The 24096-nt window shown below is 38.7% G+C and overlaps 1 protein-coding gene across 1 annotated transcript in view; it reads right to left on the bottom strand.

Annotated features, from left to right (window-relative positions):
- The window catches only part of SGIP1 (SH3GL interacting endocytic adaptor 1), a 209437-nt gene that overhangs the window by 99771 nt on the left and 85570 nt on the right, over window positions 1–24096 (bottom strand). The window contains exons 3-6 of the mRNA XM_065885603.1: window positions 12414–12477; window positions 7428–7452; window positions 6324–6407; window positions 62–118 (exon numbers count right to left, since the gene is read on the bottom strand). Of these exons, the coding sequence (XP_065741675.1) occupies window positions 62–118; window positions 6324–6407; window positions 7428–7452; window positions 12414–12477 (230 nt within the window). The remainder of the gene's footprint in view (window positions 1–61; window positions 119–6323; window positions 6408–7427; window positions 7453–12413; window positions 12478–24096) is intronic.

The following is a 24096-nucleotide window of genomic DNA, read 5'->3' as shown; positions in this document are numbered from 1 at the left end:
GCCTCGACTCGTTTTCACGTTCTGAAATATTTATAAAGACAAACAATCTTCTGATACTCACGTATCTTTCCCAATCAATTTCCGCATAAAATCCATTTGGTGCCCCATTGCTTTTCTTCTGTAATAAATTTGAAAATACGTTTAGAAGAGAAACAATTGAATGAAAAAAAAAAAAGGAACAAAGAACACTTCACCCTTATCTGGATTTAGCAAGAGCTATCCAAACCCAACACTGGAAAGACAAATTAGAGCAGCCTATTAAGCGGCCACATTGGTGTAACTGAATGGTAAATTGAGCTGCTGTGACACTGCATAAAAGAACTTACACACTTATTTCACAAAAGACTGTAGGATACCTAAGCATAGAGATATTAACAACTAGCTGTTCAAATTTTATTCAATTACTAGAGAGTCAGCAGCACCTACGTTATAATTCCATCCTTACCTTAGGGGATATACCCAGATGTATATACATATTTAAATGGAAATATTTTGACTTCTACATTACTCTCATATACAATTAGTTCCAACAGATCCAAAGAGTATTCATCCCAACCATTAACTAGTCTTCTTTGAACTTTTCTGACACTGACTCAACTTTTTCCTAACCACCCCCTTGACAGAATATAAAGGAAATCAGCTCCAAATTAGGTAATTCAGCCTGTAAGTATTAAAAATAGTGCTGATATTCTTTTCAAGTGGCTTTTCTTACCAAATTATTAATATAGAATTTGAGGATTAAGAGTGGATTTCTGTCATCCATGCATCATAAGCCTCCATGAGCACACATCATTACAAGTGACTGGGTATCAGCATTGTCCTCTCAGGATTGTCTTAAAGTTCTATTTTGGCCCCTAGACAACCATGGCATGTATGGCCATAAGAACTTGAGCAAGGATGTGGCATCATCCAAATTGAAATTCCTGGGATTCTCTACTTCTTGTGAGCAAAGGACAAAAACGCAAATGAGGTTGGTAATGGACAGTCCATTCAACAACATTCCTGTAGTTGGCACATGGAGCAACAAACAGTATGTCACAGAGCACTCACAGATCTCACAACAACACGCATCAGATGCTGACATGACACACGAGGCTTGAGGACAGGACACGTAATTTCGCAGTCACAAATGAAGGCCAGTTGAAATAAAATATGAACAGCTGACAATCTGACAAATAGGCAGGAGAAGAAAGCTTTGCATCTATGCATATAGGATCATTGGAAAACCAAAGCAGAGGTAAACCTAGTAACCATCATCATTGAGTAATACTTACTGCATGTTGACTGGGCACTCTAAGAACAGTAGTTCAGTAAGGGTAAAGTGCCTAGGGAATAATGTGTTCATTATCTTCCTCTCTCTTCCTGTACACTAACACTGCACTGGAATTTACAAATGCACCAACGCTGCCCCACCTCCACCAACCAGCGCCCCAGAATACAGGGCTGGTACTCCTCTTCGTCTGTGTCTTGCTCCTGACAAAGATAATGTACTTCGTCAGACTACATCATTTTAACCTTCTCACAGAATTGCCTTCATTGAATTAGTGCTTCAATGACATTCTTTCTTCTTTGAACAAAGGTTGCTTTAAGAACCTGCCACATCAACTCTGCACCAGTATGAGCTATGAAGCTGCTTTTGAGGACATACATGGTCCATTAAATAATGTGCCATCTAATAAAAAAAAAAATCTCTCTCATAGTGAATGGGCATGGTTCCTATTTTCTTTTCGTCATATTTGCTTTCTTTTAAAATTTCTACTTTACCAATCTGTTTGCATATGTCTTCTTTGCAAAATTCTCCAAATCCTTCTTAGATAGCATGTATAATAAATTCAAAATACAAATGTAATGTATAATAACGAGAAATCAAATAAACTAAGCTGATCTCAAAGAACTAAACTGATGAATTTTGTGATCAGTATAGTACTATTAATAGACCTTTTAGTTATCAAACAATTCTTCAATACAAAGAATTGTTATCTGAAAACTAAAGAGATTAAACTACTGAGTTCAAAATTTTCAAAGTTCTACAGTTGTTTGCTTCCATGATAAGCTCATCTCCATAATCAAAGCCTTTCAAAACCAAGATAGTTGATATGTTCAGCTAAACAAAAACAAAATAAATATATGTGTGTGTATGTTTCTTTCCTGACAACATATATCCGACATTATGACTCAAAAAGTTCCTCGATTTTTTGAATTTTCTAGATCTGGGCTGAGTGAAAATTTCCCAGTTTCCATGGAAACCAATGGAAGATTGAGATAAAGAGAAAGCAAAGCCTATAAAAAGAAATTTTCCTTTAAAATAGGAACATTTTAAACATAAGTACTAAACACAAACAACAAATCATAAAAATACATTCTTTGGGGCAGACATTCAAAACATATGCAAACATACACACACACACACACACACACACACACACACACAGACACACAGATTCATTAGAGAAATTGGCAATTTGGCCTCATTCATACTAGTGAATTCTTACAAATATATTTGGTTTTGCAAGTGGATATTATCAAGTTAAAGCTAATCCAGAACCTGGCTGAAATTCTTCTGGTCAAACTCCAAGGAAGAAACAATTCTCCTGGTTTAACCATTTAAGCAGCTCATAGTGGTAATATGGAGGTGATGGCTGTATTGATTTTCAATTGGAAAACAGTGAAAAAGCAAGGAAGTATGTAAGTTAAGTGGGGAAATATTATTTAAAAACTAAGCTTACTATTTAAAGCAATGTTGGCTATTCATCAACATATAAACAGTGATTTTTCTCTTGGAGTATAATTATTTATTCTTTTAATTCTTTTCTGTATTTTCTAAAATTCCACAATTAGCACAAATAACTTCTACAACTTGAATATATGACTGTTATTTGAAGATAATTGAGGCTTACAGCAATGTTGATCACGTTTTAATAGGTATTTTACTTTGGTCAGGTTTATTATCTGCTCTCACATAATATCATGGTTTAAATCAATAGACGTAGTAACAATTGTGTTCAATTACACATTCATCAAAGTTCTTAATTTCCATCGTGAATGCTCTTCTTTTCCAAGGTCAGATCATGGCCACACAGCTTTCCTTGGCGAGAAGTATTAAAGGCACATGATACACTGCCTAAATATAATCTTTTTGCCATTGAGACAGACTTGACTCACTTTGTATAGAACAGCACTATCCAATAGAACTGTCGGTGAAGAAGTAAATGTTCTGTAAGTGTGCTGTCCAATATGGTAGCCACTAGCCACAAGTAGCTGTGGAGTACTTGAAATGTGACAAGTGTGACTGAGGAACTGAATTTTATTTTTGAATTAAAAAATTATTTATTTACTTAATTAAAGTATAGTTGATTTATAATGTTTCAGGTGCATAGCAAAGTGATTCAGTTATATATATATATTCTTTTTCAGACTGTCTTCCATTATAGGCTATTACAAGACAATGAATATAGTTCCCTGTGCTCTACAGTAGGCCCTTGTTGTTTATCTAGTTTTATATATAGTAGTGTGTATCTTTTAATCCCAAATTCCCAGTTTATCCCCCCCTTTCCTTTGGTAACCGTAACTTTGTTTTCTATGTCTGTCAGTCTATTTCTGTTTTGTAAACAGGATTTGTATCATTATTTTTTTTTTTTAGATTCCACATATAACTGTTATCATATTATATGATATGTGTCTTTCTCTGTCTGGCTTACTTCACTTAGTACGATAATCTCTAGGTCCATCCACGTCGCTGCAAATGGCATTATTTCATTCTTTTTTATAGTTGAGTAATATTCCATGGTGGAATATTCCATGGTGGAATTCCAAGATGTGGTGCATATATGCACCACAACTTTATCCATTCAGCTGTCGATGGACATTTAGTGAGCCCTGAATTTTAAACAGCCACATGTGGCCACCGTGTTGGACAACACAGTTATGGTTGTTGCATAGTCTGGGACAGGATCAGCATCCCAAGTCCATTGTCAAGTACATTAGATCCCACAGGCCAAGGTCCTGCTGAATTCCTGATGTTACTGAGATGGTGCTTATCCTAATAAACAACTACTCAATTTGTATGGTGGTGTTTATATTACAGCCAAGGCTTTTTTATAGATAGCATATTCTTTTTAAAATCTGAATCCCTATCCTTTGTGTAAGACATAGGAATCACACGTCTCTTATGTCTGATCACTTTTTAAAAGTATATTCGGATGTCAACATATAGAGTCTATTTGGTTGATTTAAAAATTGGCCCTGGGTATTCAGGAAGTAATTGGGAAATATTATCTAAGAAAGAGTCTTATTAAATGCTACTGTTGTTTTTTCAAATTTCAAATTGGGATTTTACTCACTGTTTCTACAACCCCTTGGATATCTTAAACTAAAATCTGTTTCCTTACCGAAACTTTTTTTCCTCCTTCACGTGCGCACTCTGCTTTGTTATTGTAGGGTGGTTCATGTGGGCTGGGCTGCTGGAATTGATTGTTTTCATGTAGAAAAAAGTTGTTAAAGGATCTGTTTGTTCTTCAAGACACATATAAAGAATCACATGGAGTCAGCAAGCATACCATAGAAGAAATAATGTCTAGGCCAAATTGTAGGGCCTACCAATCTTGGCAGGGTTCTTGAAGCAAAGAGTGGACTTTGGGGCCCATAATGAGGCTCTATTCAGCAGGCCACTGTGGCTAGGCCAGGAGAAGAAGGGAAGGAGGAAGAGGCACCCCAGGCACTAGGGATGATGTGGATCGAGTCCTCACTCAGCCGGCACTTAATTTACAGGTAGAGAACAGACACCGGGACACACCAAAGAGACTTAATAAAAATGGTTGCATTTCTAATGGACGTCTGAAAAGGCTAGCTCCATCATATATTCCCCTGGATCAAAGCCTTCCTGGGAGACATCAATACACACAGCACACACAGTTGACAGCTCCAAATCCGGACCCTTTCTTGCACACGTGTTCAGGATGAGCAGAGATCTCCTCACAGCAACGGCCGTGACCCCTAGTGCCCCCAGTCTAGGTGTGGATGGAAATCTGAACTGCTTAGGAAAAACTTAGAGAGTATCCTGCGAAAAACAGAGTTTGTCTCTGGGTTAGACTGCGTCACCACACACAGTTGCCTGAAGCTTCAGACATCGAGACAGACAGCTCGGCCGAGGGTAGGCATTTTCAGCCAGTGGGGAGCAAGGTAAGCCCATCTTGATACGTGCAGCCTGGCCACAGAGGCTCTGTAGATAAAACCTCAAAAGCAGTGTCACTAGAGATGGGCTTCACTGGATTTTTGAGAAACTGAATTTAAATAGTTAAATCTATCGTGTGGCCCCTGCATGGACAAAGTCGTCTATAAGCGTTAAATGGATACACCACAACCTGTAGTTTGTAGAACCACGTGAGTGAAACCATAAATTTCAACTTCAGATATTCAAAAAGCAACAATTTGAAAGCTAACTCAGCCACATAAACGTGGACTGGCTCCACAGACATGAGATCTTAAAGAAATCAGTCTGAGTTTGAAAGAAAATCAGGTTGAGATTTCCAGGGACTGAATGCGAACAGAAACTTGGACCCCTACAGCACTGGTCTCATAAGACGTTCTCAAAATTTGGTGACCATAGTATGTGGAAAAAACTTGAGGCACATTTCCAAATAGTAAAATTAGCAGCTGGCCAATAATTTCCAGTTACCCAGGAAGCTGTACACCCTGTTTCTGAGAAACTGCATTTATTTAGAATGCAGCCTGCTTTCCAAACAGGTCTGTGTTATTTCCTGAGAAATCAAAATTAAATAATTCTTCCTTCCTAAAATCATGACCATTCATGGCATTTCCAATTAAGGAACAAAGAAGGCACATCTGCTGATAAATAACTTGATGTGACTGAGAATGGTGACAGTGAAGGAGGATCGGGGAACTCAGGGATGAAGCCCTGACTTAGGGTGGGCAAGTCCGCAGAATCATGGCTGGGCTTATTGACTCAGCACATACTCAGAGTTGCCTGCTACACGCCCGCCAGGACTGTGCCAAGCACTGGGATGCATGTTCTGCTCGAGATTTAAACTCGTGGTCCCTAGAAGACCAGAGAACTCTGAGATAGCAGTGGGGCCTTGGGAGACAATGAACAGCAGGGTGGGAGGAGCTTTAGAGAAAGGAAAAAGGACAAGACTGAGGGTGCCACAGGGAGAGAAGCAAGAAACAGCAAACCAGCCTGGAAGCAGCAGGGAGGGAAAGCAGAGACTATCTCACAGAGCCTTGCAAGGGTCAGAATGAAGGGGACAAGAGAACTCAGGGAGGGGACCAAGACAGAAGCAAAGAGAAGACACAGAAGCAGAGAGTACCTGAGACAGAGTTAACGAGAGGGCTCTGAGCCAGAAGCAAGAGGTGAGGAGAAGCTGAGTCTTCTGGGTCTTTTTTTTCCCCTGCTGAATAGAGCCTTGATTATAGTGTTACCCAATGTCTGATAAATTTCAGTCTACTTTCTTAACATTTCATGGCGAGAACTACATGAATGCAAAAGGCGTCCCAAAGCTAAGAACCTTGAGTCAAATATGGGAGAAAAATTCTTACCATAGCTGCAATTAACACCCCAATTTAGGTCTAATATTATAAAGGGTGATTTTTCAAGAAAATATTTTTAACTATCTGGTTTATTTTCATTCCCACTTCAGCCCAATGAGCCTAATGCGAGTCCCTTTTTTTTTTTTTTCCTTCAGTGGCAGCTGTTCTTTTGAACCTTCTGAATAGGCATCTGATTTAGATTTGAAGGAAGTTGTTTTAGAAGCTGGTGCAGACTCGCATAAGCACAACTCAGATAAATCCAAGCCCATGCACCACAGATTTCTTTAAAAAGCAAGAAATCTGGTGACCAGCAAGGAATCAGAGTTACTGTTGAATCTAAACCCAGTGGACACATTTTCCTCCTCCAGGCTGTAAATTCAGGCATAAATGGTTTCAAGACTATTCCCTACCTATGAACTTAACATAGAAAATGTATCTGCAGCTCAACTACGAAAGAGGAAGAGCTTCTTTCAATTTTATTGGATCTCAGATCCATTACGACTTTGTGGCCTCTGCTGGAGAAAAACATTCTCATATAAGGAGCTCTTATATCATTAAATAGGAAACGAAATAACAGTTGATGGTAGCAGTCCCTGCAGGAACTGTCTGGCTTCTGACCCACCATATTGATGACTGGTTTGCTTGCCTACTCTGGGGCAGGGTTTTTGGTGAATGCAATAAATAAGTTTAACTTGACCAAGACTGAATTTATGTCCCATGCAATGACTACAAAATTTACAACAAAAATTTGTAATTGAAAAGTCATTTAAGCTAATTTTTTTCCCCTTGCAGAAAAAAAAAAAAGAAGAAATGGGGCTTTAAGAAATTTAAACTAGCATAGGTTGAAGTGCAAACCTACTAATAATGGTCATTTAAATACTTACAATTCCATCTCTATCTGGTGAACCTCTGTAACAAAAAGAAATTGGTAGCTATTAGGAAAATGAATCATTCTTGCTACATAGTCTCAAGTATGACAATAAGAATCATTAACCACCTTTCTCCCCCCTCTCACAAGTTCCAACCCCAGTAAACCTGGCTAATGAAAGCCAAATCAAAACAGATTGGTTGAGTGATATTTGAGTGTGGGGTGTGTGTATGTGTGCGTGGGAGGGAGAGTCTCATTAAAAACTGAAATCCAAAAGGCACAAGTTGCTGGTGCAGTGTTTTGAGAGGAGAATTCATTAAGAGCTGTCCCACCCAGCAGCCTTCTATTTGAAACTACCACCAGGAATGCAAACCCATTTGTTCTCTCTCATCTCCCCATAAGTGGTCTTGAATTTCCCCTTATAAGAAGAAACTTCTTATACTTATAAGAAGAACTTATAAAACTACAAAGTAGTTTTCAACTTACTTTGAGAATCTATATTTTCTTCCATATTTCTAGAGTTACTGCTCCTTTGATTACAGAACAGGAAATGGAGGGCAATTTTGCTAACTGGCTTGCTTTGATGACTAAAGTCCAGGGTATTTAATCCATGGTGAAGCTAGGCTGCAGTGCTTAAGAATAAGGGCTTTAGAGTAGGATGAAGCCAGGTGTCCGGACTCCACCACTTATTAGCTCTCTGACCTTGAACATATTGATTATTACTTAGTTCTCTAAGCCAGCTTAAATATGATAAGGTATATAAAGAACGTACAATGGTTCCCGACACATACTAAGTATTCAAAAATGTTTGTTTGTTACAGGTTTTTTCCTCTTCCGTGATGTCTCTACCCTAGGAACACAAAACTGTTCACCTGCAGCCATGTTAGACTTTATAGCAATAAAGGAAGGGTATTATTATTGTTACTTTGGAAAACTGGGCTGGAGGAATCAGAGAAAGAGAGAAGAAAAAGAGTAGTCACTTTATAATTTCTTATATTAATTAATTCTGTAAGGAGCTAGAAAAACATTATTCTATTAACATGGAGACCAGAATTATGCTTAGATGGGGACCTGCATTGTTTGGAAGAAAACCTTAGTAAGTGCTTGGGTGGACTATGAAATCTTGAAGAGTTTGGTGTGGTTGGAACTGTTCCTTAGCAGGTGGGACCAAGTGACAAAATTGTTTATTGCTTCATAGGGTGGGACAGAGGAGAGAGAGAGAAATGCAGAGTTGGTGGGACATCTTCTTGGCTTCAAGATGTGATTCCCCTTCTCCCACCAACACCCCCTTCAAAATTAGCAGAATATTCTACTTGTATTACAAAACACTTGATGGGAGAGCATCATTTTCCATAATCATTTCTGTGTCCATGTGGATACAGGGATGAATCAGTGATACAGGGGCTAGAAGCAGAGAGGACCCTGATATTGAAAGACCATGGGAGTTGACAGAAATCTTAGGATCTTTGGATATTCGCTGGCTATGGGAAAAAGTTGGTTCAAAGAAATTTCATCTAAGATAGAAAGATAGGAAGAGTCTCAGCCAATAAAAGTTATATATAATTCATTGAACAACTATTGAGTGCTTATAATAGGCCAGGCACTAGGCTAGGGTCAGAAGATAAAATAATGAAGAAGACATGCTCATCATAGAGAGAATGAGACAGGCAAGTAAATCCAGTGGGCTATTATGGCCGCAGTAAACCCAGGTAGTAGGAAAGTACAGAGGAAAGGTACCAACCCATATTCATCAAAGTCAATTTTCCCTAGATTTGTACACTGCAAAAAATGAGCATTTCTTACTAGGATTTCAGCCTCTGCTAAAGGAACTGATAGAGAGGAGATTGCATCAAATTTTGCATAGGACACATCCAGAGGCACTGATCCTCGTGGGGTTGTCTTTCGGGGCAGGTGATAGATGTGGAGAAGACAAGGCTCTGGAGATAGTCCTGGCTGTGGTGTTGCCCACTATTGGTCCAGGTAGAAGGGCATAGCTATAGGGGATCTTAAATGGGAAGCCACTTGGTCTCATGCATATTACAGCTATAGGGATGGCACTTCAAAAATCTTAATCAGAATAATTGTAATTGTACATAGCAGCGTTGGTGTCTATTCTGATCCTTTGTCTTATTCACTGATGGAAATGGGGCTGCTGCTTCCCCGTATGATAGCAGTAAGCATGGTGGTATAGAGCACTAGCTATAGTGCCCAACTGCCCAGGTTCAATCAACTTAGATTTCCTAGTTGCATAACCCTGGACCAGTACTTCACTCCTTTGTGTCTCAGTTTCCTCATCTATATAACAGCCATGATAACAGCATATAGCTCATAGGTCTGTTAAAGGATTCAATAAGTTAATATAAATGAAGAGCCCGGAATAGTACCTAGAACATAGTAAATACTCATTAAATGCTACCTAGAATAAAGTTATTATACAAGCTGACCTAGGATGGGGAGTAGAGAGAGATTTTAGCAGCCTCAGACAATGGGGTATGTGTCCTCAGTTTATTTCCTAACCCCCTTTTATTAAGTTTTATACATTTTTAAATACTTTTTTTTTTCTTTTTAAGAGCAGACCCATTATATTTACTGATTCTGTTTTAAAACTGATCATCTACCAGGAACGCTTTGCCTCTATTTTAAAAAGTGACAGTCACCTCTTGCCACTGCTGCCGTTTCTCTTTTACCCTCCTATTGGTCTTGAATATAATTTTGCCCATCTATTCTTTTTTTTTCTGAGTAATCAAAGAATAGGCACTTGACTCTGGACTGGAATACTGGCTCCATGTCTTATTTTTCTGGGTAGCCTTCAGCAAGTTACTTAATTCCTTTTGGCACTGATTTCTCATCTCCAAAATTGAGATATTATTTCTAACCTTGTTGAATTACTATGAGGATTAAAAAGGATATCAGTACATACAAAATACCCTGCACAGGGCCTGCCACTTAGCACAGGCTCCTCTCTCCTTTCCTCTTTCTATCAGCCATTGTAACGTTGATCAAATCAGGAAGCTCTGGTTCTAACCCCACTCTATCTAAGGACACTCAATCAACTGAAGTTGGAACTGGCAGCTACCATAGCAGGTTACTTGTCAACCCTCACGGAGTTGCAACAGCCCTGAAAACAGTTTGTATCAACAAGATTTCAGTGATTGCAGACTAACATAAGCATTACCTAAATCTGAAGGGATAGCACATTGCCAGAACATTTCTCCAGCCTTCTGCAAGAATGATATATGACCCAATTAGAGAGCAGGGGCTCATGAAAAGCAAAGGCTTACACTAAACGTCTTGTCCTTTGACCATCACTGCTGGTGGAACCAATTTATAGCTAATTTGCTATCACCTAAGTAAACTGGGGCGCTCAGATGATAAGAAGTAAAGGACAGATGCTTGGGATTTTACAAGAAAATGTCTTGTTAGAGTATTTCAGAGAGATATTGGGCATCTACACAAAGCCATGAAGAGTAACTTCCTCATTTTCATGTTTTTAGAAGCGGTGATGGAAGAGTGGTACTTTGGCCACCTGCAAATGAGCTCAGTCTGCCCTGGGGAGGTTGTTTGACCTCTTTTTCCTTTTGAGGGAGCTTTTTTCCTTTCTAATTTTCTTCACACACCAGAGATTATGTATAGTCAGTTACAGAAACCATCTCAAAGAAAAATGGATTTGTTTTCTGCTAATGATGTTCTCCTGAGATATGTCTAATAGTGTCCCCCACAACACATGGCACATTGTAGGTGGCAAAAGATTCTGTTGACAGACGGACTGCTACAGTGTCTGGCCTTTTATGGAAATTCCATTCCATCTAGTGCAAACTGAGGCCCATTAGAGGAAAGTGTATTCTAAGTATGTGGAGCTATTGGCAATGCTGAAACCAGAGCCCAGGTCTTCCGACTCTGGTGAACGAAGCATCTCCTATTCTGGTTAATGTTTCAAAGTTGGCAATTTCTTAAGAAATAATGAAAATTATATAATGCTCAGAGAAATTTTTTTCTAATTTAATCATTTAGAAAAATTGGCAAGACTAGAGTAAATACAGCTTCCATGAAATAATTATTTACCCAAAGAAAAAACACAAAGAAAAGGTAAGAACAGGGGACTTAAAATTTGATATCTGGACAAAAAATAGCTTTTTACCCCCCAATCCTTTACAGTCTCTGGTTTAAAAGCCTTCAAGGCTTCAAGGTCGCCCACTGCCTAAGGAAGGAAGCCCAGACACCTCAGCCTGGCTGGTACTTAAAGCCCTTCCTATCTGGCCCTGATCTCCTTTGCAGCCTTGCCTCCCACTATTACATTTATGTGTGGCCGACAAGTAGACAGACTGCTCTGTTTAGCTTGTCCCGAATACCTACTTGGCTTTTCCACATCTCTGCTTTGGCTGTTGTCCCTTGGCACGAAATGCATGTCCTCATCTTCTTGAAGGCCAAAATCAAGGCTCCTCCCTCTTTGAAGCTTCACTGATCATTTATTCAAATATGAGCTTTCCCACCCTCCAATTCCCCGGAAATTCCATTTCTAATCGCTCCTAAGGAACTTACCACGTATTAATTTGTATTAGTGATAACAGGAGTAGTGGCTGCTACCATTCACTGAGCGTTTACTAAGTACGTGTTACCATGGTAGTCATAACAAATGTTAGCTCTTTTAGTTATATGAAAGATACTTCAATTTGTGTGATAGATATTCTATTCCATGAATTATAAATTCCCAGAGGACAAGGCCACAGGGCAATTCTCAGCACCTTGTGATAAAATTTATGCACGATAAAAATGTACAGAATGAAAAGCTAAAGTTGCGAGATCAACATCACCTTTTTTCTTTTCACCTGTGCCTAAACAACTATTGATTTTTGCATTTTCTAACTTTCTTTCAGGGATTCTTGTCAAATAAGGGGTTTTATAGGTTCATTATTCTGCTATACAGCAGACCACACCAGATCTGCGTTTCCACACGGTCACAGCCAGCTGATGCCAAGCAGTGGTGCTCTCCTTAAGTACATACGTAGAATCAGTGTCCTTTTCTTTCTTCCGTATTCCAAAGGCCTTCCTTGTACGTTTTTTCAATCCTGTGGGAAAACAACAAAAGGTCAAAAAATCTATTTTCTATTTGAATGTTCCTAGCAACATGCAAGTGAACATATTTTTAAAGTTGCAATATATCAGTTAAATTTGAACGTTCAAAAACCCGTGAAAGTTTCTTCATGTGTATGCATGTGTGTGTGTGCGTAGGATTCATTATTGTTTTTCAACAGATGTTTATCAAGGACATGGCACTGTAAGTTCTTAGCCCTATGAGCAATGTAAGAATATTAAAAAAAAAAAAATGGAAAGGAGATCAGGACAAAGTACAGTAAAGTAGGCAAGCTTTTCTTAGACTATTGCTAGCCATCGCCCAAATTGGCGCTGTGCCAAGAAACCCCATCACAGACTTAGAAGAACAGTAATTTCCAGGGTAGGCGGATTCTTGACACTAGGGTAGTTCCAAGACAGAGATGATGTAAACCATACGAAAGAGCCACATTGGCCTGACACTTCTTTGTATCCCATATTCCCAGTTCATCTTTTTCTACTTCCTCAATTCGGTGGCTATACTGGATTCTCTGAACATCCCCAATATCTGTTCTCTTGTATCTCTTTTCTCTTTATGTGGTCCTTGCCACTGGCTGAAATGCTTTTCCTGTTTTGTTGATATTTACAACTTCCATATGTGCCTTCACAGCCCAGTCAAATGCCCCCTCCTCTGTGAGGGCCTCTCAATCTTAGTGCTGTCAGAACTGACTATCCTGTCCTCCCCCAAATGTTGCTGTTATATGTATTACAATATATCAAAGCATTCCACTTAGTAGTTCCTACGTCAGTTTCCCTCATAGACTGTAAGACTTTCTAGGACAGAGGCCAAGGATACTCTCAGTATGTCCTCTACGCCAAGTAGAGGAACCAGATAATATTTGTTGATTTAAGATGTTTTCCAGGAAGCATCATTCAGGTGGTATTGGGGTAAGAAGTCTCCTTTTCTTCCATCCTGGACAAACCAAGCCTACTCTTGTATCTTCTATTCTTCTCCTGTCAAGGCTGTGTCAGGGATTCCTATCTCCCACGTGTCCTGTAATTACATATGTGGCTTGTGTGTTTCTCATGTTAGTGAGTATTATTCAAATATACCAATGCCTATATATTCAAAATCTTAGACTTGTTACTGGTGGTTTGGAACTTCATCCTGACAAATTAGAGCTGGAAAAGTCACTGACGTTCAGGATTTGTTTGGCACTACCAGGTGGATCAAGGGTAAAAACACTGACAAAATCAGAGATTTGATGACATCTTTTTTTAAAACATGTGAGTCAGCCCAGACCACTCAGATGATCTGAGTCATTCATTATCTGGCTCTTAGGATACTACTCAAATATAATCTCCAAAATGCCTCTGTTTGTCTAATTTTGTATTGGAATAGTCATTCCATTTAAGATGTTTAGGTCTTTAAAATGTCAATGTTTGTTTAAAAAAAAATCTCCTCCCACATTAAGCTATTCTCCATTATCCCCCACGTGAAGAGTTTATAGAAAACTTATTGACATTTAAAACTACCCACCCATAATATTTAGGAACACCTTCTCTCTGTTCATTTTTAATTTTGATTGTGAAAAACTTCTTTCTTCTCACCTGTAATTGCCTTATCTCCTTATAGGGACAAAATATTGTAGTTAAAATCATCATTTTCCTCCTATAATTTTTCTTGGGCTTCAAGTCTCTTAATTGGCTTCTCCATGCTTCTAATTCAGCTTTGGAGTCACAATGAATGCTATATTCACCAGTCACTACTGGTTTTTATAGAATTATAAACCAAATGCTATTATTATCTTATGTTTTCAAATTACTCTATTTTCTGCAACTTGACCATGAGACAAGAGATAGCATGCCCTACCAAACAGATGAGAAAATACAGACAAATTCCAGTAATTCTTGTATTAAATTAGTAACAGAGCAAGCAATAGTAATTTTCCATAGACTCTGTCCTGTTTTTGACCACCAAACTTGGATAATAGCCAACATGAACTAGGTCATGAACGTCACGAGTTGTCCATTTTCCAGTGAAAAGTGCCCTGGATCAGGCTCCAGGAGACAGAGTCCATTCCCAGCATCATTTCTAATTGTGTAGATGAGTATGAGTTGCATTCTTTTTGTATTTCCATCTCTCAGTGTACAACAAATCAGCAAGTAATAAGGAATGAAAGAATTTGCATATGTTCACAAAATGCAATGCCATTCTGTAGTTTTAGTTTCACTGAAAGTCATATTTCCCATATGTAAAATACATTCCTATATATGGAACATAAATAGGAATACACTAGAGATGTGACATTCCAGAAAAACAAAACTAATCGAATTATTGTATAAGAAAAAACACTGAAGACTTTTCCCCCTTGAAAGGTGGAAAGATGTGAGAAGTTTAGAAGAGTAAGAAGAAAACTCTGAAAGACTAAAACAAAGTTATGAAATATAAAAGTTATTCATATCTTAACAGCTTTTTGAGAAGACCCAGGAAGAAACAGTCATACCAACCATGTTAAAAGTGAATGGAGAGGTGTGGTCAAGTCTTTTGAGAGTTTATTTAAAAATATTCAAAGAAATTCTTCAGAAGAGAGCAAGGACAGTCAAAAATCTTACAGGAGTAACAAGTTTAAGACACTGTGTCTGGTAAAATGATAAGCTTAAAAAACAGTATATCCAATGATTTTTCATTTCTGACTCCAATATAGTGTAATTGTTTTTAGGCTGGGTCATGAATTTTTGTCAACTATTTCTTTACCAAAAATGGGAGGGAAAAAAAAATCAAGTGTCTTTGAGAAATGAAGTAAATAACTTTTCCCTTGCCAATATCAAAACAAAGAGATCTAAAGAGAAAGAATTTTAAGGTCCTGATGATCTGGGGCTAGAACAGTTTTCTTCCAAGCTATGGAATTGAGAACATCCTCCTGTGTGCATGCAGAACTGGGTTGGAAGTCTGGCCTGTGCCTCTTAGCGTCTCTTCACCTAATTTAGATTCTTTTAGCTTCCATCGGTATTATGGGAGAAGCTAGCAAAGTCTGGGAACAACAACAACAACAAAATTAAAAACAGACTGAGCTTTAAGAGGGTAGGAAAGCTTATTTCAAAATAGGTAGTCCTGGATATGAGATTACAAGACAGTGAAATAAAGAAACATGCAGAAACTGACAATAGTGACAGCACAAATATATATAGTAATATTTGTAGCTATCATTACTGAGGTCCTACCTATGGGCCAGGTACCAGCTGCTTTGCATATGTTGACTCATTTAATTTTCTTACAAACCTTGTGAAAAAGTAGGAGGTGTTTTCTTTGCAAATGATGAGCCTGAGGGTTCACCTGAGTTAGGTTTTATTTATCATCATCTCTAGGGAGGAAATTGGAGGCTCCTTCTCCCTCCACGGATCCCCAAAGTACCTCTGGACTCTGTCCTAAGTTCCTTTACACTCTCTCCCTGGGGCAATTTCATTCACTCACATGGTTTCATTTTCCATCTGTAGGCAGATGAACCCTAAATCCATAGGTCAGATCCAGTACTATCTCATGAGCTTCTGGATATACAGCACTTCTTCTCATGCTCAAACTTCTACAAATAGACATCAGGTTTCTTTGAAAGCCTTTAGGTGACCATATATATATATATATATATATATATATATATATATATATGTATATATATGTATATATATGTATATATATGTATATATATACATATATGTAATCAAACCTCTAAAGGTATGTCCAATTGATTAGTTTACAATTATTTTCTGAATAAAATCTCCCTTAAAATGAAATAGTTCTCCATGAACTAATGAATGGATAAACAAAATGTGATGTACCCACACAATGGCATATTATGCAGTCATTAAAAGGAATGTGATACTGACACATGCTACAACATGCATGAACCTTGAAAACATTATGCTAAGTGAAAGAAGCCAGATACAAAGAACCACCTATTGCATGAGTCCATTTATGTGAAATATCTGGAGTAGGCAAATTCACTGATACAGAAAGCAGAGTAGAGGTTGCCAGGGGTGGAGTAGAGGGGAAATGAGGAGTGACTGCCTAATTGGTACAGAGTTTCCTTTTGGGATGATATAAAAGTTTTGGAACTGGATAGTGGTGATGGTTGCCCAACACTGAGAATGTACTGAATACACTTAAACATAGCCAAAATGGTAAATTTTGTCGTGTGTATTTTATCACAATAAAAAAGAAACAGAATAGCTCAAGCCAGATTATTCTGTGACCAGAGGGAAGAAAGATAGGAGGGAGTGAAAAAGAAAAGAAAGAGACAAGGCAGATTGGCTTAAAAGTTGGGAATCTTTTTTTTTCCTTTTTATTTATTCTTTTGTAAAGTTGTCAAATATTTAGTTAAGAAACTGGGAGCTATATAGTCACAAATCTGTGTTCATGATGACCTTCACCATCGCGAAAGTGATATGTCTGCAAGAATTTACAACTACAACAACCCTCCAGCTTTTCTCTCTCACATAATAGCTGTTTACAAAAAGCTTGTCATAAACACATTTTTATGTACTGTTCCTTTCAGCTTTTCTCATCAGATCACAATGTTATGTTAATCCCTACTAGCCGGTAAGCTCTGTGAAGTCAGCCACTCTACTATGTAGATGCCTGTCTTTATTTTCACTGCCCCATAGTGTTTCACGAATAGAACATTCCTTAAAATGATTTACTCAATTGTGTTAAAATAGAGGCATTATTTCTCACCTTCTTTTCAGACTGCAAGTCAGGCCATCGGAAGCTTATGAAATCAATTTGTTAGGGTGAAACCTCCATTCGAAAATAAAGTAGAAGAGAAAAACGAAGTGTGCATTGCCTGTAGAAAGGATGAAGACTGCATCATGAAATTCTTGGCCTCAGCTGTGTGGGTAGTGAGTGTCTGCAAACTGGGTGACCATGTAAAATATATTTCTTATGATAACTCCAAAAAGTTTGAAAGTCTTTTAAAAAAATAAACCTTCCTTTTAAAAGTCTTTTAAATTTAAAACACAAATTACTGTGTTCACTATGTTTTTCTCTGAAATGTCTCCTAACTAATTAAAAAATAAAGATACCTTCCTGACTTTGAGTATACAACTCCACAGGTGAGGAAGAAATAATACAGCAAAAAATTACCTTTATCAATTTCCTTCTCTCCCAAGTGTAACTGTTCTATAGAGATTCACTAAGCAAACACTAAGTTCTAAATTTGAGCCTTTAAATGTTACAATGAAAACAGAATTTGTCAGAGGGATCCTCCAAAACAGAAAATTTAGCCTCTATACTATATACTAATTTTAGGTGAAACATCAAAATCTGATACTCAAAAGAAATACAGAGTTTTTGCTTGGTTGGTTTCACATCTTCTATTTCTTAAAATTACAATTGAAATATTTTTCCCTAAAAATGAAGGCTAGTTCTATAGATGGACAGACTGAGATAACAGTCCTGGAGTTGAGTCCAAAACAGGAGAAATCAAGGTGTGAGCATCCTGTAGGCAGGAGCTGAGGACCAAACTCACAGAAGATTCTGCTGGCCTTCGCAAGACGCTCTCCTGCCACATAGGAGTGAACGTGGAGAGTCCTGCCAATACCTCCTCTTTTCTCTCCTTGTCCTGAATTCCTACCATTCCACTGCTAGCTGGTAAGACAACAAGAAGAGGTCAAAGGTAGACTGGTCACCATCCTATCAGCATGTTGGCAACAAACTGGTTTATCTCCAAGATAAATTAAAGGGACTGGGATGGGAAGAGATGTGGCACTATATTTTATTACCTTCCTCACTCATGTCGCAGTCTTGCTTACACACTGCTTTCACTAACAGCTCTTTATTATGGTGTTAAACCCCCCATACAAGCATTTTGCATTTAAAATTGATGAAAAGGCGGCACTTTTTCAGATCATGTTCCTGGGGTGTACTTGATCCTTCTTCTTCCCACTCCTCTACAAACAGTGATTTTGAGCAGAGCTTGGACCAGTCATGGCCTGGGCACAGAGCTGGCTCTAAGAGTGACCTAGAGCTTTGGAAGAAAGAGGAGAGGGTGGCAGTGACAGCTGTTTAGGGTCAGTATGTAAGACACAGTTCACAGAGGAATGCAAATCATCTTCTCGTGTATCTCCTCCAGAAGCATGAAGATGCCCCTCCCAGATACAGAGCAGGAGACGTGGTGGAAGGGAGCAGAAGGGCTGCTTTCTTTGGAATCCAAAGATCTGGAATCAAATCTTTTTTTTTTTTTTTTTGCGGTACGCGGGCCTCTCACTGTTGTGGCCTCTCCTGCTGCGGAGCACAGGCTCTGGACGCGCAGGCTCAGCGGCCATGGCTCACGGGCCCAGCTGCTCCGCGGCATGTGGGATCTTCCCGGACCGGGGCACAAACCCGTGTCCCCTGAATCGGCAGGCAGACTCTCAACGACTGCGCCACCAGGGAAGCCCTGGAATCAAATCTTAATTGGACCTCTTACTGGCTGCCATTTGCAGCAAAACGTATAGAGAATCTGAGAGGCACTGCGTTACTTTCAATATAAGATTCATGTCCTCCCAGGACATGAGGTTTGGAGGAATAGCCTCAGTTTTTCTCTCTGTGATCCCTAGGAGTGAGGGGAAGGCAACGCTGGTTCACTGAGTCCCACATACGTGTCACACACTATGCTAAGCATTTTCACAAACTAACTCTTTCAACAAGCCCAGACGGTATCACTAACCCCTACTTTATGGATTAAGAAATAAACTCAAAGTGATTAAGTTCCTTTTCCAAGATCACCAAACAAACAAGTTAGATAAGACCAAGATTTTGAGCCGGGTCTGTATGCCTCCAAGCCAAGTGACTTATCGGGTAGTCCCGATGCTTCTCTCGGTACCCAGGGCCATGCCTAGTACATGGTGGACACACCTTCCATGTTTGCCTAACACCTTTTAAAAAAGCCACTGAATGTTTGTATAATAATTAAAAGAAAAACTAAATGACTTTTCTGGATGTTTGCAATCTACATTCCATTGATGTTTAGTGTTTGAATATTTATTTGTATATATGGAGGTATCAGGGAAAGAGAAGGAGCCCTAAGCTGCATGGGGTGGACCTATCTGATAGCATGTGCATTGGGGGAGGGGTGTGGGGTGACCTCACCACATTTTTAGGTGAAGAATGTATACAGTGGCACATTGAAAAGCTAAATTTAGCCCAAAACACACATCATGAATAAAAACCAATAGATGTAATTTGTTAAGTACTTAAGATGTTTCAGGAAATTCATCAGGAACTTCGTTATCTTAGCTCAACACAACCTTATAAAGCGGGAGCTATTATTATTGTACTGATTACATACCATGGGGCATGAGGAGTGACTAGTGTCAGGTCACACAGGTGGCAGTTGACGGACCACATTTCTTTTTTTTTATATTCATGGTTATAGTTTATTACAGAAAGGCTTATTACAAATTAAAATCAGCAAAGGGAAAAGGATGCTTAGAGCAGATTTCAGGAAAAAAACAAGTGCAAGTTTCCAGTTGTTCTCTCCTACTTTTGCATGGGTAGTGCTTAATTCTCCCCGTAGCAATGTATGACAACACATGTGAAGTGTTGCCAACCAGGAAAGCTCACCTAAGTTCAGAGTTTTTACTGGGGGTCAGCTCACATAGGCATGGAACACCTGCCTGACTGACCTGAGGTTTTCAGTCTACAGTCCCCTAGATGTCAACTGATAAACCCAAAGCTTCAGGCATACAAAGACAGATGCTCACCACAAATCACACTGTTAGACTAAACTATCTGGTATGGCTGAAGGTTTCAGATATACAATGCCACTCCTATCAGGCAGGGTATTCCAAGGGCTCCCTCGGAGTTTAGTTCCCAGCGGTTGGGACAGACCACATTTCAAAGTCCCCTTTGCCTAATTCCAGAGTCTATGCGCTTCATGTCTTTGGAATATCTTTCTGTTGACAATTCGTCTTGCCCTCTTATCAAAAAAACCAAAAACCAAAAAAAACAAAACCTTGATTTTTTTTTTTAAATTGAGAAACATTTTTAGGGAAAATAGGCAGTACATTTGTTAAACACAAAGACTGTGTTTTGCATGTTTAAATCTTTGTGCTGCCCAGTGAACATAAGGAGACCCAATAAATGTTTGCTAAATGGATTATTTCTGTAATAAATGTAAATTTTCAAGCTTGAGTCTTCGTCAGCTTGGAGGGTTACTCAAAGGTGAACCACATGTAATGGAATTACTTATTTTCTGCAGGAACCCAGGCCAAACATTTGGTCTCAATAATAAAAAACAGGCAAATTTAATTGCCCTGGGCGTAATGCCACATATTGACAGCAACTCTCACTGGCAATGTCTATTAATTATAATGGCCACTGTATTTCTGTCAGGAAAGATTAAAATGCTTTGCGTATTAGCTCTTCCCCTAAGTTTTAAATATAGGTACTATAATCCAATTCAGATTCTTTGTCCTAAGAAGGTCTTACAGAAAAATGTAAGACCAGTTAAGATGAAGGCCAGTCTCTCCCAAGATTTTTTATGATATTAATGATTTCCAGTGCCTAGACTATTGCCTAAGATATGGGGATGCTTAATAGAGGTGAGTACCAGGGAATATGAAAAGTCAAGTTCAGTGTTGAGCAGTACCTGGCACAGGGTAGTCACTTAACAAAAGTTTGTTGGTTGCTCTACACATTTCCAGATTGTTCAAAATTGGTATGCATGTGGTCTGAATGCTTTACTTTCATTTTTATGTGACTCAAAGGAAATCCAGGTGATCTTTGTACTTAGCACAGAGCCTCTTTACAATATGGTACCCCTTTATTCTGAGCTGAGCTTATTGGGGGAAATATGCATCTTAATGACACACTTCATTGGTGCTGGATTGCAAAAGAGGCTGATGTGGATGGCACCTTGAAATTCAGATTTGATATATGGGAGTTCAGGTTAGTATGCTGAAATGGAGATGACCGTAAGACAATTAAGACTTCAAGGGCTAAAAAATAGTAACAACTTTTTTTGTGTGTGTGTGGTATGCGGGCCTCTCACTGTTGTGGCCTCTCCCGTTGCGGAGCACAGGCTCCGGACGCGCAGGCTCAGCGGCCATGGCTCACGGGCCCAGCCGCTCCGCGGCATGTGGGATCTTCCCGGACCGGGGCACAAACCCGTGTCCCCTGCATCGGCAGGTGGACTCTCAACCACTGCGCCACCAGGGAAGCCCAAATAGTGACAACTTTTAAAGAAATATTTGACCTTTTGGAGACATGGAAGAAATGTTGAAAAGAAAATGGTCATGGAACAGGTTTGCCACAAACGAACTTAGTATTTGCTATGCCAATATCAGTGCAATGAAGGAGTTGAGTGGGAATGGGAAGAATTTTAAGCAGGTGAACAACTTCTATTAAGCTTTAAATACAGTAACAAGATCCATGGGAAACATGCAGTTGTAAAAAAACGTAGGAGCTTTGAGCTCTGAAAAAGTTTTGTTCAAATCCCATCTTCACTACCTCCTGGGGTAAGTTACATAACTTCTCCGACTCTCAGTCTTTTCAGCTATCATAAAAGGTTTTTGTAAAGTTTAAATGGGTGTAAAAGCTTCGTATCATACATAAAATACATTGCGCATCACTTTATGCATACTTTTCTTGCTTTTCTTGCAGTTTTGATAGTTACAAAGCAACTAGAAATCAGCTATTTTAACAGATTACATAAAAGTAACTAAATGCCTGATTTCAGCACTTACAGCATCTCCCTAGCTCTATTCCTTTAGAAATAAAAATACAACACCAAAATTTGAAAATAATCAAATTTTCAAAATCTCAAGCTTCTCCTGGTTACAGCTATAAAAACAAAACCAAGATCAAGAAATGTAATTTACTAACATCTATCATAAAAGATAAGTGGGGATTTAAAAACTCACAGTAAGAAATACAACAGTCTCCTGAAGCAGGAAAATACATCATTGATGAAGCCTTTACTGTGTGCTATTCCAAACTTTAATCAGCTGGTCATCCCAGCGTGATTTGAAAGTAAGCCAGTGTTACTTTTACTTGGGTTAGTGGTATATAGAATTTGTTTTCTGCTCCTACCAGGTAGGGAGAATAACACTTCAAACACTAGTGAAATGAATTTGACGTGTTCCTTGGGAACCTTGTTCTGTAAAATGGTTTTCCTCTTATTCTCTATTTCTCTCCCTCATCCTCTTTCCCCACATTCATTTATTCTCTTCTCTCCCCTCCATCCCCAGTCCCTCCCCAGCCTGACACTGACATGTAAACAGAACTGAAGTTAACGATCCTGCACAGAAAGATTCTGGTTTTCAGGCATAAACAGAAAAATTCAATTGAATTGTAATTCACCAAATCTCATTTCCCAAACACTCCATTTTCAGCAAGAAAATAAATCCAAAAGAAAGCAAACTGCACAACGACAGAAATGCTTTTCGTATGCTCTTGTCTTTTTATATTTCATCTGGAGAGGAAGGAGCAAGTCCTTTGGTCAAATTTCTAAATTGTTACGACATGTGGCATTTAGCGCTGTGAATTAAATTCTTCAAGTGTGAATTTAAAAATGAACGCTGGAACATGTCCTACAAAGAATCATTTTGGTTTAATTCTAACCTACTACATGGAGGAAGAGAGGTGAACAAAGGAAAGGAGATTTACATGGCATGGCTGACTCAATACATCACAGGTTATTAGCCAACCTTATTTACTGGGAATCCATGAAGTCAACTTCTGAAATGGAATGGAAATGGTTTAAAACATATAAACATTGAGTTGTTTTTTTTAAAAAGAAGATCAGTTATCGGAGAAACATACACAAAATAAGGGTTTAAAGGAACTAAATACAGAATTCGCGTCTAAGTCCTTTTGAGAGGCCTCTGGAATGCATGTGGATTGATTCTGTTTGTAAGATTTATAATCATCATCATCCATCTATCTATTCACCTGTCCTCTATACATTTGCCTGCCCACCCACTCACCCATCTATCCTTTGGCTATAAATTTCAATAGGTAACAAAGTTCAATGTCATGAAATTATGCCTGTTGTATAATATAAATCTACCAAGTTGCAATGAAAATCTACTCTCCTTTAGTCTGTTCTCATTGGAGGTAGAAAATATCAAGTCCACCCTCTTGGAAAATTAACCCTTGGTAGGCTTGTTGATTTATTAAGCCATGCCCTCAGCATCTTGGTAGACTAAACAGCCATATTACTCTTCCCTTGCTTCATTTACCAATGTTATATTCCAATCACTTAAATTCATGTTTGTTACTCTACAAATGATCTCTGATTCTAGTTCTGCATATTTACCTAGGAAGCTCAGATGGCAATTTCCCCCATTACTGGTCAGTATTCTCCTCATCAATTTCTCAGTGTTGGGCAAGGAGATAACTCTAGCCTTTTATTCAATGCCCAGAGTCAGGCAAGCTCCTATATTTGGGATCACTATCAGAAGATTTCATCTTCTCATTTGATGGTTGATAGAACAGGAACGTGTTGGACGTCTATCATGTGCCAGGGGCTCTTCTGGACTAGAGATAGTGTCTAATATGACCCTTGAATTATGTGAAATCAAAGCTAAGTTACTGGGCTTCCCTGGTGGCACAGTGGTTGGGAGTCCACCTGCTGATGCAGGGCACACGGGTTCAT

This window comes from Phocoena phocoena, chromosome 1 (genome assembly GCF_963924675.1).
Source record: "Phocoena phocoena chromosome 1, mPhoPho1.1, whole genome shotgun sequence".
NCBI lineage: Eukaryota > Metazoa > Chordata > Mammalia > Artiodactyla > Phocoenidae > Phocoena > Phocoena phocoena.
The sequence above is the reverse complement of the archived record's forward strand: the minus strand, read 5'-3'. Positions and strand labels throughout refer to the sequence as shown.